This window comes from Wickerhamomyces anomalus (assembly GCF_001661255.1).
Source record: "Wickerhamomyces anomalus NRRL Y-366-8 unplaced genomic scaffold WICANscaffold_7, whole genome shotgun sequence".
NCBI lineage: Eukaryota > Fungi > Ascomycota > Saccharomycetes > Phaffomycetales > Wickerhamomycetaceae > Hansenula > Hansenula anomala.
In genome coordinates, this window is record NW_017567116.1 from 766400 (window position 1) to 785405 (window position 19006).

The 19006-nt window shown below is 34.4% G+C and overlaps 8 protein-coding genes across 8 annotated transcripts; 5 read left to right on the forward strand and 3 right to left on the reverse strand.

Moving 5' to 3' along the window:
- Positions 1-881: 881 nt before the first annotated feature.
- Positions 882-2476, forward strand: CRH1 (transglycosylase). Its single transcript, XM_019182606.1, has one exon. The coding sequence runs from the start codon at positions 974-976 to the stop codon at positions 2276-2278; it is 1305 nt and encodes a 434-aa protein (XP_019036486.1). The 5' UTR covers positions 882-973; the 3' UTR covers positions 2279-2476.
- A 197-nt stretch (positions 2477-2673) lies between these two features.
- On the forward strand, positions 2674-3005 carry TIM13 (protein translocase subunit TIM13; the record flags this gene model as incomplete). Its single annotated transcript, XM_019180912.1, has 2 exons — positions 2674-2865; positions 2919-3005. Coding segments are annotated over 2 exons (279 nt in total), but the record flags the coding sequence as incomplete, so codon positions are not given.
- Positions 3006-3171: 166 nt separating this feature from the next.
- Positions 3172-3705, reverse strand: WICANDRAFT_65539 (mago-binding domain-containing protein; the record flags this gene model as incomplete). The annotated part of the gene is made up of 1 exon (XM_019183930.1): positions 3172-3705. The coding sequence occupies one exon, from the start codon at positions 3703-3705 to the stop codon at positions 3172-3174; it is 534 nt and encodes a 177-aa protein (XP_019036488.1).
- Positions 3706-4259: 554 nt separating this feature from the next.
- Positions 4260-5796, forward strand: FMS1 (polyamine oxidase). Its single transcript, XM_019186621.1, has one exon. The coding sequence runs from the start codon at positions 4294-4296 to the stop codon at positions 5683-5685; it is 1392 nt and encodes a 463-aa protein (XP_019036489.1). The 5' UTR covers positions 4260-4293; the 3' UTR covers positions 5686-5796.
- On the reverse strand, positions 5721-7631 carry CTF18 (Ctf18p; the record flags this gene model as incomplete). Its single annotated transcript, XM_019180825.2, has 1 exon — positions 5721-7631. A coding segment is annotated over one exon (1911 nt), but the record flags the coding sequence as incomplete, so codon positions are not given.
- A 455-nt stretch (positions 7632-8086) lies between these two features.
- Positions 8087-9193, forward strand: SEC14 (phosphatidylinositol/phosphatidylcholine transfer protein SEC14; the record flags this gene model as incomplete). Its single annotated transcript, XM_019185243.1, has 4 exons — positions 8087-8095; positions 8154-8182; positions 8252-8396; positions 8453-9193. The coding sequence occupies 4 exons, from the start codon at positions 8087-8089 to the stop codon at positions 9191-9193; spliced, it is 924 nt and encodes a 307-aa protein (XP_019036491.1).
- A 348-nt stretch (positions 9194-9541) lies between these two features.
- BUD2 (GTPase-activating protein BUD2) lies at positions 9542-11926 on the forward strand (the record flags this gene model as incomplete). Its single annotated transcript, XM_019182390.1, has 1 exon — positions 9542-11926. A coding segment is annotated over one exon (2385 nt), but the record flags the coding sequence as incomplete, so codon positions are not given.
- Positions 11927-17106: 5180 nt separating this feature from the next.
- Positions 17107-18427, reverse strand: WICANDRAFT_107603 (uncharacterized protein; the record flags this gene model as incomplete). Its single annotated transcript, XM_019180508.1, has 2 exons — positions 17107-18334; positions 18361-18427. 2 exons carry the CDS (start codon positions 18425-18427, stop codon positions 17157-17159), a joined length of 1245 nt encoding a protein of 414 aa, XP_019036493.1. The 3' UTR covers positions 17107-17156.
- Positions 18428-19006: the final 579 nt, after the last annotated feature.

The window sequence follows — 19006 nt, forward strand, 5'->3', positions numbered from 1 at the left end:
TAACTTATCTCTAAGTAGTTTGCAGCGCTTAAATCGATTGAAGTGTAATTTTTCTCTTTTTTGTAACCTGCCCGTTAAGTTTAGCAGAAACGAGTTATGTCCAATTTTTTGAGTATACGTTAGTTAAAGCATATTACATCAATAATTACTTGTATCTCTTTGATAGTAAGACTTATTATAGTCCTAGTAATCGAGAATTGATGGATACCTGATTCAGACCCTTTTTTCAACAGTTCTCGAAGTACGAAGCTCATTGAATCATTTGAATTACTATACTTCTTTAGGTAACTGCGAGTTCTTTCAGTCAAGTTGATCCTTCATGCTCGTCATAAGTTTAAACGTTCGTGATGAGCCAAGATTCAACACTTCCTTTTGCCTTAAGTCTTCACTAAGGTTTAAGTTACTGTAATACAATTGGCCTTTCTATGTTCCTTTCACTTTTTGAAAGGAGAGATTCAAAACGCGTTTCGTGTTAGGCTGGGCTGGGTTTTGCGTACGCTGAGCCGAGGAGAACGTAGGCTGAGACACCAAAGAACTAAATTATTAGAGGGAAAAATACGAGTTAATGGCTTAAAAAAAGATAAATATATATCAAGCTTCAATTAAAAACTGTCTGAACTCTACTACCTTCAAATCCTCCATTATCCAGTGCCATTAATAGTGTTTCTCGGTTGTTTAAAATGTCATTGTTTTAGTGGCAGGGCCATTTGTGTTGCGCCGACCGCATCGGCTTAGGATTCGCGATCTGGCGTTTCCATAAATAAACTGTTGTTTTTTTTGTGCAAAACCAGCCATAAACAATGTTTGTGGTACAATTTCTCGAGGAATGTACGTACAGATCAAAATATGGGAATTCTCATATATATAAAAACACAAAACCAGATCCCAATATGAAGCGTGTTTTTTTCATCGATCCAAAACTTCTTCACACCCTATCCAAATATAGATCAACTTCAAGGATAAGACAGAAATAATGGTTCAAGTTAAATCACTTTGGTTCACTTCATTACTGGTCTTACCAGCTATCGTGTCTGCTCAATCAACATCTGCTTGTAACCCTTTGTCATCAAGTTCTTGTGCTCCAGATAAAGCTTTGGCTACTTCTTTTGCTGAAGATTTTAAACAAGAATCAAAGTGGTTCTCCCCATCATCAACTAAAGATGAAGTGCATTATACTGATGAAGGTTTAAAGTTGACTTTGGCTAAAAGATTTGATAATCCATCTTTAAAATCAAATTTTTACTTGATGTATGGTAAGCTGGAGGTTATCTTGAAAGCTGCACATGGTACTGGTATTGTTTCTTCATTTTATTTACAGAGTGATGATTTGGATGAAATAGATTTGGAATGGATTGGTGGTGATCAAACTCAAGTTCAAACAAACTTTTTCTCAAAAGGTAACACTTCAACTTATGATAGAGGTACTTTCAATCAAGTTGACAGTCCACAGACTCAATACCATAATTATACTATTGACTGGGGTATGGAACAATTAGTTTGGTATATTGATGGACAAGCTGTTAGAACTCTCAAAAATGATACCAGTGACGGTTACCCACAAAGTCCAATGTATGTTATGCTTGGTATTTGGGCTGGTGGTGATCCAGATAATGCTCCAGGTACTATTCAATGGGCTGGTGGTGAAACAGATTATTCTAAAACCCCATTTAGTATGTACGTTGAAAGAATTGTTGTTTCTGATTACTCAAGTGGTACTGAATACAAATACACTGACCAATCTGGTGACTGGACATCTATTGAAGCTGTTGATGGTAAAGTTAATGGTAGAATGGATGATGCTGAAGATGAATTTGAAACTTTAGTTGCTGGTGGTACTATTGACTCATCTAGTAAAACAAGCTCTGGTTCTTCCTCTTCATCTGAATCAGAATCGTCTTCTTCATCTGAAGAACAATCATCTTCATCATCCGATTCTTCATCAAGCATCCATGATGGTTTATCAAGTTCAAGATCAAGAGTTGATCATATCTATTCATCTTCTGCGTCATCTTTAGTTACAAGATCTGAATCTTCAAGCAATGTTAGAAATGCAGTTTCCACCACTTCTGGTTCAGCTGCTTCATCAGCAACAAATTCAACAGGTGCTAGTGGCTCATCAGAAGCTTCACCAACTAATAGTTCCTCATCTACACATTCCGTTACTGAATCAAGTGGTGCTGGATTATCATTATTCTATCCACAACCAATTGGTAAAAGTGGGATGAAAGCTATCATTTTTAGTGTCGGTATGACACTTGGTATCATGTTACTAATGTAATGATCAAATTATTTATTCATGTTCTGTTTATTTGTTCTAAAAGGAAATTGGTTGTGATATTTTTTTATTTTTAATTTTGATGGTGGATTCACTGATAGGTTTGATTTTTTTAGAAAAAAAGAGAGAGAAAGTGCATTGTATACATCTTTTCATATATTCATCTTTAATGACATTTGTTCTGTTGCTAGTTTATATAAAATTACCATGTTTTAATTGTTTAAATAAGTTGTAGTTTGTTATATAGTGAATCGAAGTGGTAAGCGCAACATGGGCTCGGATTTTTTTCGAAAAAGTCTGAAAAAATGAACAGCGCCTGAAGAGAGTACAATTCTTGAGTACAATTGAGTGATCTTGATACATTTATTATACAATACAACAAAATGGCTTTAGGTGGTTTATTCGGTGGCTCTACCAGCACAACTCCTGTTACATCTTCAACTGTTTCCTCAAACTCACAAGTTAAAGATCAATTAAAAGCACAAATTGGTCAAGAATTAGCTATTGCAAATGCAACTGAATTAGTTAACAAAATCACAGATAACTGTTTCCAACAGTGTCAAAAACAACCATTTGCTACCGGTGAAGAAGTATGTCTTTTTTCTTTCAACTATAAGGATGATTAACTAACATTTTATGATAGAACTGTACAGATAGATGTCTTGAGAAATATATGAGAGCATGGAACGCAATTTCAAAAACTTATATTGCTAGAATTCAACAAGCTAGTAAATCTTCATAGGTTTATTGATAGGAAGGGATAATTTGTACATATATTTAAAACTTTGTGAGGGGGTGTATATATCTTAATTGGAGGCTGAAACACACAGAAGCTTAAATTAGACAATTACAAGTGGTTTTGTAGAAGTGAAAGGTACGAACGTGTGGTGGTTCATTTATTGAGAATTATCCAGATCTGCTAATGTGTATTTTTTCCTTCTTGATGGTGGGACATATTTCTTAGGTTTTGAAGTTGATGATTCTTTTGTACTTGTGGTTGATTTGTTTGATGGCTGTGGACTCGACTCTTTTGAGCCCAGGCTCAACTTATCAAATGGAGATTCTAATTCAGTGGTCTCGTTATTCGATTTATTTGAGTCATGCTGAACTTTTTCATCTTTTTTGGGTTGTTGAGGTTTTGAGTTTGATTGTAATATGTTATTGATCACCCCAAATTGTCTATTTGGTCTACCACCTGGCTTCCTTACTTCATCAACTTTTTCATCATTCTTAGTTTCTCTTTCTTCTTGCCTCTGGCGTATTCTCTCTCGAACATCATACCTTTTCACATCTTCTTTCGGGATGAATCCAGGCCTCACTTTAACTGTTTTCCTCACAGTCCCATCAGCACGTACAGATCCTCCTATGACTCTATCACCATTCTCATCAGCGTGTATTCCTGATACGGATTCTCTATTTGCACCACCCATAATTGTCTAGTTGTTGTGTTGTGTTCAAGTTCACGTCGTTTGTGCCCACCTTCTCGTTGAATATTAGAGGGCAGATTTTAAAATGTGCATTCTATAGCAAAAAGTCACAAAAAAACCCAACATTCTAACATGTGCATATTTTAATCTGAAGTGATAAAATTAATATTTCATAAGTCAATATTCACCATGTCGATTTTTAGGATCTCTTTGTATACAAATATTTCGAGTTATTAAAGCTAGAAAGGTTCTTCAACTGTGGAACACTTGATTTTTCACTCGCGACTTGAGCGACGAAGTCATCGGCAAATGCCTTGATCGTTCTACTATTAATACATTTCAGTTGAAATTCCATTTGGATGAAGCTTCAGTCACAGATTCCTTTAACCGAAATTCCTTTTCAACCATGAACTGAGAATTCTTCCTCTATACTGCTAATTTGAACATTTTGTATATCACGATGATCATCTGATTAGATTTGGAAATTTTCCGAGAGCTGATCAAAAAGTTAAAAACCATTTCAGCTTCTACCACACCACAGTATCATCATAGAGCATCAATCATAGACTCTGACTATAAATAACAATCATTATGGGCACTGAGGGAAAAGTAATCATCATTGGCGGTGGTATTGCTGGTATCAAAGCTGCTCTTGAACTAAATAAACATGGTATAGACTATTTCATCTTAGAAGCTAAAGATAGATTAGGTGGTCGCTTAAAGACAGTCGAAGGCTTGAACACTAAATACGATATGGGTGCAAGTTGGTTCCATGACACTTTATCCAATCCTTTGTTTGATACAGAAAACAGTCTCCCGGTCGGTGAGAGAGCACAGTTTTATTATGATGATATACCCCATAAAACATTTGATCAAAATGGAACTGTCCCTGCTGATTCAAGACTGGAACCAATTGCTGTAGAAATCTCTAAATACATCGAAATGGAGAATCTTAAAGACCTTGATGCTGATAAGTCCGTTTATGAAACTGTGATCAAATATTTTCAAGAAAAAAAGCATCTACTATCCAAAGGGCAAATTGAGCATGCATTAGGTTATATCAGAAAGTTGGAGTTATGGCATGGTATTAGTATCAATGAACTTAGTTCCAAATACTCTGAGGTTGAAAATAATGGTAGAAATGCTCTAGTCAAGAATTACGATACAATTTTGAATAGACATGTTGCACAATTGTCAAAGGATAGTTATAAACTAAATACGGCGGTGAAATCAATTGCAAGAACTTCAAAGAACAAAAAAGTCAAAGTCACTACTGTTGATGGTGAAGAATATGAAGGGGATTTTGCTATTGTTGCTGTTCCCCAATCGATCATTGCACTGGGAGAACAAGAAAAGGGTGCCATCAAATTTGAGCCTAAACTGCCTCAAAGAATAACTGAATCTTTAAAGAAATGTCACTTTGGTGCTTTGGGTAAAGTGGTGCTGGAGTTTGATGAATGCTTTTGGGGAACTGATGATGAACGTTTTGTATGTTTATCCTCACCACCTGAAGGCTTTGCTGAAGCTATTCTCAACGATAAAACTGTCCCAAATTTTCCAAATTCTGAAACACCAAAACCATTTGATTACCCAATACTGTTTTTAAACTTTGCAGCTGATTTCAATAAACCATCATTGGTTGCTATAACTCAATCACCATTGACAGATTATTTGGAAGAGAACCCTGAAAAGGCATGGAAGTTTTTAAAACCTTATGTTCAAGTCATATCATCTAAAAAGGACATTCCGGATCCTAAGAATGTATTCACCTCTGAATGGACAACTGATCCCTATCAAAGAGGATCCTATTCTGCATGCTTTCCAGGTGATGATCCAATTAGTGCAGTTGTTGCGTTTGAAGAAGGGTTTGGTAATGTTAGATTTGCAGGAGAGCATACAATTATGGACGGTAATGGTTGTGTCCATGGTGCTTGGATGAGTGGATTGAGAGAAGCAACCTACATTATTGATCATCTTGAATGATTGTAAATAGTTTATTAAATGCATATTTTATGATTTTATTCCCAAAGTGATTTCCATTTAACAGGTTTACGCACAGCATTTGAGAATCCTTCATGATATTTAACCCAAATTTTCACCTCTGTCTTTAATTTCTTTGCTTTTAGTTCAGCTTCTGCAATCTTTTCATATTGATTTTTCAATAATGCGAAATCTGCACCGGTTTTTGAGCTTTTAGCTTCTGCATCTTTTTCAACTTCTGAAAATGCTCTCTTTTTAACTCTTACTAGATCCATTTCTTTCTGCAAAACAGGGAACAGTTGGGTTCTTTTTTGAGTTAATTTCTTGGTAGATAGAGTGTCAAACTTAGAAATCGAACTGAATTGAGGATACGTTGTATAAATTTCATTGAAAGCTTCATCTTTCGCCTCTGTAATTCTTAGACCAAAGCCTTGTAAGGAATCAATAGCATCATGTAATTTTCTTTTATCATAATCTTTAATGTTGTTCAAACTCTTCAACTCTGGTGTTATTATATAATCTAACAATGGTAACACCTCAGTTGGTAATTGTTGTAATTTCAAAAAAGTTCTTAAATGAACATTGACATTACTATGCAAAAGTCTCAGCAAATTAAAGTTGGCCCTTCTTGATTCAAAATGTTCATAATCTGATTTGATCATTATAGTTTCTCTATTACCTAGATCACTAAATTGATTGAAAAATTGTAATGCAACTTGGGAAGAGTAGTAACTTAGATCACCAATAGATTCATATGTGGTTTTACCCATTATATCACCGAAATATAACCAATCACTGATCATAGCAGGCTTAGACATTCCTGAATCGTTATATGTGATATCATGATAACTTTGGAAACAACCATTGATGATCTTGTCATAATTATTATTAATGCTTATTATGTTTGCAAGTTCTTTAAATTGTACACCTTTTTTAAGATCTCTTCTTCTCCTGAAAATCTCGTTCACTATTGCAAACCAAGACACTTGACTATCTTTCTTCCTCAAGTCATTCGAGCTGTTCAACCCACCACCAAATTGTAAAATGTTCAAGCAACTTCTAATATCACGATTTGTCAATAAAACAATCTCTTGCAACTGTTGGTTTGTAAGGCTTATCTTTTCATGTTTACAAATGTCCCTTAATCTTTCCCGTAAGTCTCTTTCTGAAGGAGCTTTAAACGCTATGATTTCTGAATGCATTCTCAATTTCTCTAACGATGGTGCATATAGATCATTACAGATTGCAATGATGGGTCTCAATAAAAATTTTGGCTTCTTTTTACTTTTTTCCTTGGATGATCTATCACCATCAGAATGTTGAAACTTGTAAATAGCTTTTTGATCTTCATTGATTAAATCCACCAACACTTTTATAAACCCAAATTCAGCAGCTCCATCAACTTCATCAGCAATAAGACATACAGGTTTACCTGAAAATGTCTGAGATGCCAAAGAGTTAACAATTTTATCTCTAACACGTTGACCAGACCTTTCATCACTTGCATTAACTTCCATTATTTCATAGCCGGCTTGTTTAGCAATAACATGAGCAACAGTTGTCTTACCAAGACCTGGAGGACCGTGTATTAACATTATCTTCTTGTTTGGACGTCCGAATGGGTCAATAAATTTTGAGTTTGTAGCTGAAGAATCATCTGTGGTGATTGGTTTGTAGTTCTTGTCAAATACAACTCTTGACCATTCTTTTACCCATTTAAGCATCCTTCTATTGGTATCATCATTACCAATCAATTCAAAAAATGATTTAGGTCTCCATTTTTCAGCCCAAAGCACATCGTTTTTAGGGATGTAAGATTCCTTTTTTGAGGATCCAGATTTATCTTTCAATCTTTGAACTTCTAATTTAGCATATAACTCATTGATATTGAACCCATAATTCTCCTTCTCTTTTTTCAAAGCATCCAGTGCATCTGCGCTGTTCTTTTTCCCTTTATCTGATTTCTTCTTGATGGTTATTTGTTTCCCATTGGGTAGTTTAGCAGTCTTCTGATTAACATCGTCATCAGCCAATATTGTAGGTGTTGAAGCAACTGTACCCAAATCTTTTGAAGACGCTGGCTTGTCCTGTGAGCTCTGTTGGGTATTACCACCTAGCAGTGTATTCTTAAAGTCAAGAGACCCTAAGCCAAAGTCCAAAACAGGTTTGCTCATTGCTTCAGCCTCCAATGAGCTACCAACAAACAAAATCAATACGCGTCGTTTCTCGTGTTTTGATTTCAATTTTTCTGTTTCGCGAATTGTCTGCTGTCGATACCGCTTTTGCCGGGGCAACACTTTTTTTTTCATAAAAATCGAAGTTGACAACCAAATAAAAAGGAAATCGCAAACCAATAGAGAAGTTATAGAAACTACACAAATATACCTTAATAGAGAACGTAAAGATGGTTTCAGTGAGTATACAATCGGATAACAGTGTTACTTTAAGTGGAATTGGGTTTGTACTAACAGTATTTTCTATCTCAGGAACAAGAATTTTTGTATGTTTTGGAGTATTTTGATTTTGGAGAATGACAGAGTGAGAGGACAATTATACTAACATTCAATAGAGCATCTTTCCCACAAGTCAGCCCAGCAGGTACTCCCCAAGGATACCCAGGTAACTTGAGTCCAGAGCAAGAAGAAAAAGTGAAAGAATTGAGAACAGCATTGCAAGCTAAAGGTTTCGAAGTTCGCTTAGATGATGCTTCATTGGTAAGTTATTGTTAGAAAGGAAATAGGAGATAATTATTACTAACAACCAAAAAAAGTTACGTTTCTTGAGAGCTCGTAAGTTTGATATTGCTTTAGCTCAAAAGATGTTTGAAGAACATGAAAAATGGAGAAAAGAATTTGGTGTTGATACCATCTTCGAAGATTTCCATTATGATGAAAAACCAATTGTCGCTAAATACTACCCTCAATACTATCACAAGACCGATAAAGATGGTCGTCCAGTTTATATTGAAGAATTAGGTTCAGTTAATATCACTGAAATGTACAAAATTACCACACAAGAACGTATGTTGAAGAACTTGGTTTGGGAATATGAATCATTTGTCAGATTCAGATTACCAGCTTGTTCAAGAAAAGTTGATTATTTGGTTGAAACATCATGTACCATCCTAGATTTGAAAGGTATTTCAATTTCTGCTGCTGCTCAAGTCTTGTCATATGTTAGAGAAGCTTCATACATTGGTCAAAACCATTATCCAGAACGTATGGGTAAATTCTATTTGATCAATGCTCCATTCGGGTTCTCTACTGCATTCCGTTTATTCAAACCATTTTTAGATCCAGTCACCGTTGCTAAAATCTTTATTTTGGGTTCATCATACCAAAAAGAATTATTAAAACAAATTCCAGCCGAAAACTTGCCAGTCAAATTCGGTGGTAAATCAGAAGTTGATGAAGCTCAAGGTGGATTATTATTATCGGATGTTGGTCCATGGAGAGAAAAAGAATACATTGGCCCAGAAGGTGAAGCTCCAAAAGCTTTCTCATTGACTTGAGCCAGCCAAACCTTTGCACAATAAATTGTTCTTACGCTTTTTTTAGACTTAATTGATGATTAATTTGGGTACTTCTTCTTTTTTTCCGGTGTTTTTTTGGTCACTCTATAACTCTGTGTGTTTTTGTTTTAATGGAGACTCGTTATCATTTCAGAAATTTTATCTTATTCTTGTAGAATTGATTGTTTCTTCTGTTGCAGTTTGTTCGACGTTATAAATTTGTCACAGCCACGCACAGACAGGCAGATCGAAGATCTTTGAAAAGTTCAAATTACCAAAAAAAGCCTATGAAGACTTCATCAACACGACAGAAAGTTAAACAATCGTTAGGCAGTAAATGGAAATATCATGAGTTCCAGTCTCTCACTAGACGCTAAGTCAATAAGGAGCCTTATCAAGAATAACCAGGGCGGGTTTCGAGAACAATTGGAATGGTCAAATAACGGTGACAGATATGAAAGTAACACCATCAAGATTACGCCCAAAGGTGAATTACTTATCTTACAAACATCGGAAAAGCCAATAAGGAGTCTGCAGTCATGTTGTATCCAAGTTATTGACTCCAAAATTATCGTGCAATCCTACAATAAGAAGCATCTGGTCCATCTAAAACCTGCTGATAAAACTACGTTTGTCAAATTGCTTTCAGCGCTACTATTTTGGCAAAACATGAGACCCAGAGGAATAGCCAATAAACAATTGACTATCCCATATCATAACTCAAAGCAAAGTCAATCTGAAAGCTTGTTGGTATGCAGCTGTAAAATATTTGGTCAAATACCCAAGAACAAAAATGTTGAAGTGCTGGAAGGCCCAGCGGTTCCACTGTTTCCTGACTCAAATGAAGGTTGGTTTACTGCTATGGTTGTTTTGAAGTCCAATGGTGTCTTAGAGCTACTGGGTGAGTCTGATGGAAGCTTACTCTATTCAATTGATGTCAAGTTGTTGACAAGGTCAGAGATTAGAGAAATTCATAACTCCATTTTTGAGTCTTCCAATTATCTATTTGTCGGTGTTATTCCAAACCTGAGAAATGAAGTTCAATTGCAAAACTGCTCAACTCACAATATAATACCTACAATTTCTAATGAGATGGGTAGAGTCTCGAGAATTATTCTTGAGTTCCCCTATAGGATTGATGTGGAGGATTGGCTTGTGGCACTCTCGGCTTTTGCTAAAAGAGAATACGTTGGGTTAGATAATAAGAATCTATTGAGGGTATCCAGAAGAATCAATTTGGGTATCTTAGAAGCCTCGCTAAATGAGCAACTACCTAAGTTCAACGATGAAACTTCCAAGATATATGCAGAAGTTACAGTTTGGGATGCACCATGGTTAAGAACCTCCATTATTGAAAGTTCAAGAAATCCGTTCTTCAGGGAATCTTTTGACTTTGATTTACCATTAGCTACTAAAAGCTTTATAATTGTTTTGAAAAGGGCACTAAGTACTCGTTATTATCCAGATGATCAAATTTTGGGGTACTCAATAATAGATTCGTCAGTGCTGAATGATGAGGCTTACCACCAGGAAACAAGAATACCTTTGGAACTCGACGGTGCTAATATAGGGCAAATCTGTATCACTATTCAAAACCAAAAGAGTTACATTCTTCCTACTGATAACTTCAATAATTTTGAACAAATGATGTTGAATTTGAACCCAAAAAAACTGCTGAACTATGTGATCAGTAAACAAGGTGGTCATGAATATTTGGAAAAAACTTCAATTATTTTGCTTGATATTTTCCAAGCATTACAGAAGGAGAATGAGTGGTTCAACGCATTGGTTGATGAAGAAGTAAATAAGACTACTTTGACAAAGACCAAGATGAATGAAACTACCAATTTGTACAATACATTGTTCAGGGGTAATAGTGTTTTGACAAAATCTTTGGAAATCTATAATCTTAGAGTTGGTCAAGAATATCTTGAGAAAGTTGTGGGTAAGGTCATCACCAAGATAATTGCAAATAAAAAAAGTACAGAGATTGATCCAATGAGAGTGTATGAAGATGATGAGGCTCTTAAGAACGACATGCTACAGCATAATATGGAACTTTTGTTACAGTATGTCGAAGAACTTTGGTCAAGGGTTTACAATACATCAAATGATTTACCTCAACAGATCAAGCAACAGTTGATCTTATTACGTAAAAAAATTGAGATGTACACCAATGATACCAAGATAACTTTGAATTGTATTACAGGGTTTTTATTTTTGAGATTTTTTTGTCCTGTTATACTGAACCCCAAATTATTCTTTTTGACTAAAGACCATCAAACTGGTGAAATCAAAAGAACTTTGACACTCATCTCCAAAATATTGTTGACATTTTCCAATAGAGTTTTATTTGGTGCTAAAGAGCCGTATATGATGAAGTTGAATGAATTATTCATCAAAAAACATGAAGATGAACTGATGGATTATCTTGATAAAGTTACAGGTAAAAAATTAGATTTCAATCCAAAACATTTGAAGCTAAGTACTTCATTAGAGAGAACAGATATTATCTTGACATCAAAGAATTTGCTAAAAGAGCTTCCAACTGTTCCATATCTAATTGATAAATACTTGAGACTTGATCAATTGGTTGATAAGATTTCAACAGAGTACATTAGTCCAAAAGTTATTGATGATTATGCTGATAATGAAAACAAAGTAGAAGAGGAAACCGGTGAATCAAGCCCAACTGAATTATACAAGATTGGTTCATTAGAGTTTGAAAAATTAGTCATAAAAACTGATAATAGTAAATCAACAAATCAAGATTTCGAATTTGGGTCAGAAGAATTCATCAAAAACCTATTAAATACTAATGAAAGTGACACCATATTCAACTACATCAACTCCAATAGTTCATTGAAGGATTTGATAATAGAGGCTGATAGACTTTCAAGTAAGAAAGCACGTCTTACTGCCAAGTTATCAACCTATGAAAGTGCAGAAGATATTGATGATATTGATTCTTTCATTGAAAATCTTTTGATCACTACAATAGTTGATGAGAATAAAAACTTTTTGAAGGTTCATGATCAAAAAACCTCGAACTCGAGAAATCTAGCTAATAGCTCTACATTGTCCTCAATCAAATTGAGATTTGGTGGTGATTTAGATGCTGGAGCAATTCCGCCTAGCTCCATTTCTTCCAAGAGAATTTCCAGAATAATAAGATCAGCAAGTATAAATACAATTTCATCATTTACTGGAAGTAATGAACAATTAAACGGGAGTGGAGATAAACTTGAAAGTCCAAAGAAAGGATTCAGAAAATGGTTAGGAGGGAAAAGATGAGGAGTTTAATATTATTTATTCGATATGTTTTTAGCTGGGACAATATTTTTGTAATACTTGATTTTGTTTAATATAAAAAAATGTTTTACTAATTTTTAGAGACATGTACATTAATCAGTAACCTATTTATTAATATTCAAACCTGCTGGACCAAAACCTGAAGTAATACTTCTAATATCATCTTCAATATTATGGTTTTCATAACGAGATGAAGAACCACCCAACTTTTCTAATCTTGCACTGAAACTTGATCCAATTTGAGGATTTCTTGCAGGATCATATGAATTATTATTAGTTTCAGCGTCACCTTGTTCAGCAGAACCATGAGCATTAGGGTATTGGTCATTAAAAGTTGGCCAATGTTTAGCAGAGAAAAATGGAGGATATCCACCAGCACCAGAAGTGAAACCTAAAGATTCATTATCTGTAACAAATGAAACCAAACTTGCAGTTTCAAAATCATTGACAGTAGATGGAGCATTTGTGGATGGGGCTCCAAATTTAGAAGGACCACCAAATTGGTTTCTGTTACGATTTGGTCTGAATTTATTATTAGCTCTGTTTAGTTGAACAGAAGACAATTGTAATGAATCTAAAGGACCTTCAACAAGACAACCTTTTTCTCTATAATGTAATAATAATTGATTCCATAATGGATTTTTAGATAAAGCTCTTGGGTTACCTAGGATCACAACACCATACTTAGCTCTTGTTAAGGCAACATTTAAACGTCTTGGATCACTCAAGAACCCAATATTTTGTTGGTCATTTGCTCTAACACAACTTAAAATAATGAAATCTTTTTCACGACCTTGGAAAGCATCAACTGAGGCAACTTCAACCTCCATATATAAATCTTTATCCATTGAACCATTCATTTGCATATATTGGACAACATAAGCTCTTTGACCTTCATAAGGAGTAATCACACCAATTTGATCAGGTTTAACACCATCTCTAAATAATCTTGTAATGACACGTTCACAGTTCATTGCTTCAATTCTATTCAAAAATGAAGTACCACTACCAGAGATTTCTTCTCTACCAAAATTTGCCCAAAACATCATTGGGGTATCAATAACTGGCCATGGGAAAGTTGAATCAGGAATTTGTCTTTGTTCTTTAGTGACACCATTTTGTAAAGAACCTTCATAAAACATATTACTTGAAAATTCACTTAAACATGGATTCATACGATACTGAACTTCTAATCTGATTGGAATATGACCCAAGACAACTAATCTTTCGAAAAGTGATTGTTTCAAACCGGCATCACCAGCTTTCTTATCCAAGATGACTGGACCTAATTGTTGATGATCACCAACTAGAATAACTTGTTTAGCACCATGAACAATTGGAATTAAACATTCAGGTTCTGAAGCTTGAGTACTTTCATCAATCAACACGGTTCTGAAATTGACACCAGATAACCTTCTATCACCAGCACCAACACAAGTACAACAAACAACATCAGCGGCACTCAATAAACTTGTTTCCTTCTTTCTCAATAAACTGAAATAAGTTTTAGAATCCTCTGCACTTAATTCACCCATATCGGCTCTTAATTTAATCAATTTTTTCAATTCACCTTTAGCACGTTTAGCAACTAAATGAGTTAATGATAAATGTTGAACAGAACTTTCCACATCTTCTCTACTTTTAGCAGTTAATCTGATAACTTTTAAACCTAATTGATCCAATTTTGAAGCTAAATGATCCACAGCAACATTTGAAGGAGCACAAACCATTATACGATCTTTATTTAATTTAGTCAAATGATGAATAATAGTGGCTGAAGTGACAGTTTTACCAGTACCTGGAGGACCTTGAATCAAACTTAATGGTCTTTGTAAAACGCTTTTAATTGCATTTGCCTGTGAAACATTTAATTCAGCAAATCCAGGAATTGAGAACTTTGAAGGTAATTGAATATCAAATTCTACTGAATCAACTTCATGACCTAATAATTTATGATAAATGTACCCACTAACACTTTGATTATCAACAGCAAATTTTTTCATAGCATCTTGCATACGATCATAGGAAGTACCTTTCCAAACAAATTCAGCAGTGAAATCAGTAGTACAATTAGTTGGTGGTTGAGTTTTGGAAGTTAATAATTCTAAAGTGAATTCTTCTTGATGAGCACTTGGAATTCTAATGATATAACCTCTCGATTCCCAAGCATCATGATTGACACCACTATAACGTAAAATCATTTCATCACCAACAGCAACTTTCAATTCAGAACTTTCAAAAGTTGATAATGAAAAAGAAGCCAAATGTTTGTTGTTTAAGGCTAATGACCATTTAACAGAAATATGCTCTAAAGCTTGAGATTCTTTCAATTGTTTATCATAATCGGCTTCTAATTTAACCAAAGGACCAAAAGATCTTTGATATTCATAAGCATCAGCATATCTTAGCAAGATTGGAACAATTTCACTCTCTTCTTCAGGTTTATCAACATCTTGGATTGTAGCATCTTTATTCAATCTCCATTTTGCTTCCAATTTTGAAATTTGAGCATTTGTGATATTTCTTGCATTTAAAGATTCCTCTTCAGTTGGAATCGAAGCAACCCAAGGTAATAATTGACGGTCTTCAATCAAAGCAGTCCATTCATTTGTATCCCATCTACTATCTTTTGATTGGGAACATGGTAAACGACATAAAATGACAATAACAGTCTCAGATTTAGCAGAGACAAAACCTAAAACAAACACATTTTTATTACCACAATTATAACATTCTAATGTAGTATCACCAAAATCTGAATCTGGATGTAATGAAACAACATTATGTTTTGACATAACTAAATGGGTAACAATATGGGAACTTGAAGTGTTGTTCTTGGAATTACAAAACCATTTATTACAAGTATTACACTTGACAACACTTGAAGCGCTATGGATACCACAATAAGCACAAGCATGTTCAGGTAAATGAGGATCGAATCCGTCATCTTCATGATTATGATGATGATGACCATTTTGGCCCTCAGCATCCTCATCATCTTCATCATCATAAAGCTCTTCGATTTCTTCATTATCTAAATCAGAATCATATTTGTAGTCTTCATCGTCATCATCATCACCATTGATTGTTGGAGAAGCAGCGCCATTTTGAGAATCATATTCATAGTTATCAACAAGGGAGATGTTACTTTCTAAATCATCAGCTTTATGTCCATTTACACCATCATAAGAGAACAAGATATTTGGATCCATAGTTGATAGTTTTGAATTCCTTATTTCAATTGGGAATATTGATGTTTTGATAAATCTTTCACTTTATTTTAATTTTATTTAGTATTCTTTCAGTAATTGGAAAGTTTTGAAAACAGTAATTCAGTTTGAAAGTTGAAGTTAATTTGTGATATTTTATTTTCAACAAATCATTTGACAAAATAGATGGAAATATCTAGGATAATTGCTTTGTTTGTTCAATTGTTTGTCTTTTTGTTTGGCTGGAATTATGTTTTATCAATTCACCGTCCAACGTCAAACAAAAAAAATTTTTAGGCGAGAATTTCCAGAACGTGATCTGGCACGTGACTGTGTTAACAGGTGCACAAGTCCGCGACGTGACACTTGTGCTGGAAATATATTCGAGGACAGTTGAAATTTGAAAATATAGATTGAACTCACTTCATACCATATGGAGAATGTTCTTTGTTTATTTTTATTTTCAGATTATATTGTCTGCCGGCGGATATTACAAGCTTTGCCTATCATGAGATGATTGCTTTCATGTTTCTATTGGATTTGGTCAAGGAATTCTATGATCACGATTCACCGTGGACTTATAATCAGTAGGTCCTGAACGACGTTGGACTATGAAGTTTTTCAACATAATTATATTTAATATTAATTATATGCAGATAATCCACAGACAAGATTAATACTGTCATGATATAATATAGATGAAATTGATTTATTATTTTTGATCATCCCTCATTTGATATTCAGCTGAAACTATTGCTGATTCAATTGTGAGAATTGATTGAAATTGAATGTTTTTGACAAGATTATCAATTATAATGTAGGCAATTCAACTAGTTGGATGATTGTGACTTGATCTAGACGTATATTCAAGCTGTCGTCGACGTTATCCTTTCTACAAGCTTATAATTAATTCATTGATCAATTAAACGACGCATATCTGTTGGTAAACTAGACAAAGTTTGGTTCTATTCTATCAAACAAATCAACTCGTCGAAGCCTTTGGCTGATTAAATCACCTTGAATGATACGTTGACGACTAGTATAACGATGTCGCTATTAATGTGATATTGTTAACTGCCAGCTAGCTACCTAATATACGTCATTTACCACCTACGGCCTTTAGCGGCCATACATAAGCCTACAAAATGAGGAGAAACAAGATCCATAAAAAACCAAACATGAAACGATTATACTTCACGAAAAAAACCTATCTAAAACCCACAAGCTGTTGAATAAATAATATAACACAATATTAATATATTATGATGAGTTGTTTAAAAAAACACCAAAGGAAAGCCATAATCCAACATCATTCCAAAAATTGAAATTGGATTTGTAAAATGCATGAACTAAATTAAGGAATATTATAAATGATCTGATAACCCCTGATTGAGGCTTAAAAAAATGAATGAAAAATAAATGTTTCAGATTCAAACAAAGCACTATTTACCCAATTCTGATTGATTCTCCAACAAAATCTCTTTTATAGATGTAGTCTTTGACAGAGACGGGAATGGTGGATTTGATTGAGTCTGTAGAGGAGGAGGAGGTTGAGTAAATACATGATCTTTATTGAAAGGGTCCCTTAAATCTTGGAAAGTTGAGTTAGAAGTCATCCCTAAAGTTGAATTGTTTTTTGGACTTGTTGGTGAGATTAAAACATCTGAAGAACTTGTTTCATCGCTTAATAAATCTGCAAATGAACAAAAATTCAACTTCTTCTTATCAGAATAATCAACATCATTTATATTAGTCGTTGTAGTTGTGGTGGAGATTGGACTTAGTGGTGCACAACTGCTTTGTCTTCTTGAGATTGGCACTGATCTTGACATTCTTCTGCTTCCCAATCCTGGTCTTGTTGAAGATTGAGGATTGGTACTATCAGCTAATAAGCTCGAGCTTAGGTTTGAGTTATTTGAAGATTGTATAACTTCGACATTTTCATTATAGTTTGGGTCAGTTAGCACTTCTGTTGTTGCATCAAGAACTTGTGGTATGAAGAATTCAAAATTCAAATGATTTGGGATTGAAGATTGAGATGAAACACTTTGAGATCTTGCTAATAAATTGTGTGAATTTCTTCTGCTTCTATTTGTACTTGTTGAAGTCACAGTGGTAGTTGTACAATTACAATAATTTGTAATTTGATCTTGAACATTTCTTTCAAAGATCAATGAGGATGTTGTTGATAAAGAATTTGGTGATAAAACATTGGAGTCTATATTTGGTAAATGAGTTGTTGAAGATCTTATAATAATAGGTGAAACGATTTCATTAACTTGATCATCTTGTTCATCAATAAGACAATCACATGAACTTTGACTATTTTCATCTTTCTTCAAACACGAAATATCATGTTTCTTGTAATTTTTCTTTGGTGTTGTTTGTTGATCGTGTTGTTGTTGTTGTTGCTTCTTGTGATTTGTCAGTTTTGATAACCTTCTTTTCAGTTGAGAATTGAATGTTTCATGATCAGAATTTGAAGAGTTGATGTTGTGATTATGTGTATCATCGCCCTCTAGAGTAGAGTCTGAGTTTGAGCTGTGTTCATTTTGTAAATGGTGGTTGAAATAGTCGACATGACCATCTTCTTTGGAAATGTTAGTAAACTGATCCATATCTAATACAGATGTAACAGCCACTCACCGTTTACATTGTCATTCTCACTTTGATTGCTTGACTCTTTGTTTAGGAAGTTCCATATCTGGGACATAATTGAGTATTAGTGAAGTTTGTGTAATGTATATGGAATTCTGGGGATATAGAGCAAATGTGCCAGAGTATAAATAGTTGAAGTGTTGAAGATGGTAATTATGGTCATTGGAGTAACAAATCTTAAACTTTTGTTGTGTTTTGCAAAGGTATCGGGTGACTTGGTTTGCGCACGCCCAACAGGAGATTTCAGCACGGACTGAACAGGCTGGTGCAAAGTTTGGGATGAGACGATGGTGAGGATAGGTACTGGCTATTACGAAGTATGGGGACTAAGTGGTGTAATGTTAATAGAATATGGATACATTAATATCTATGGCATGGTCTAGTTGCTGTTGTTGTTGTTGTTGTTGTTGTTCTGTGAATTTAAGCTAACTGTCTCTTATGCCAGTGAAGCTGCCATGGAACATTCTACAAATCATCATCGTTTGAAACCGTTATAACCAGGACCCAACTAAACACATCCAGATTCAAGACACCTTTGTCATATATCGTCTTATCCCTACTGAAAACTTGATCTGTTGATATTTCTGTATGTATTATCTATTATTACAAACCATGACTATACTGTATTACTAAA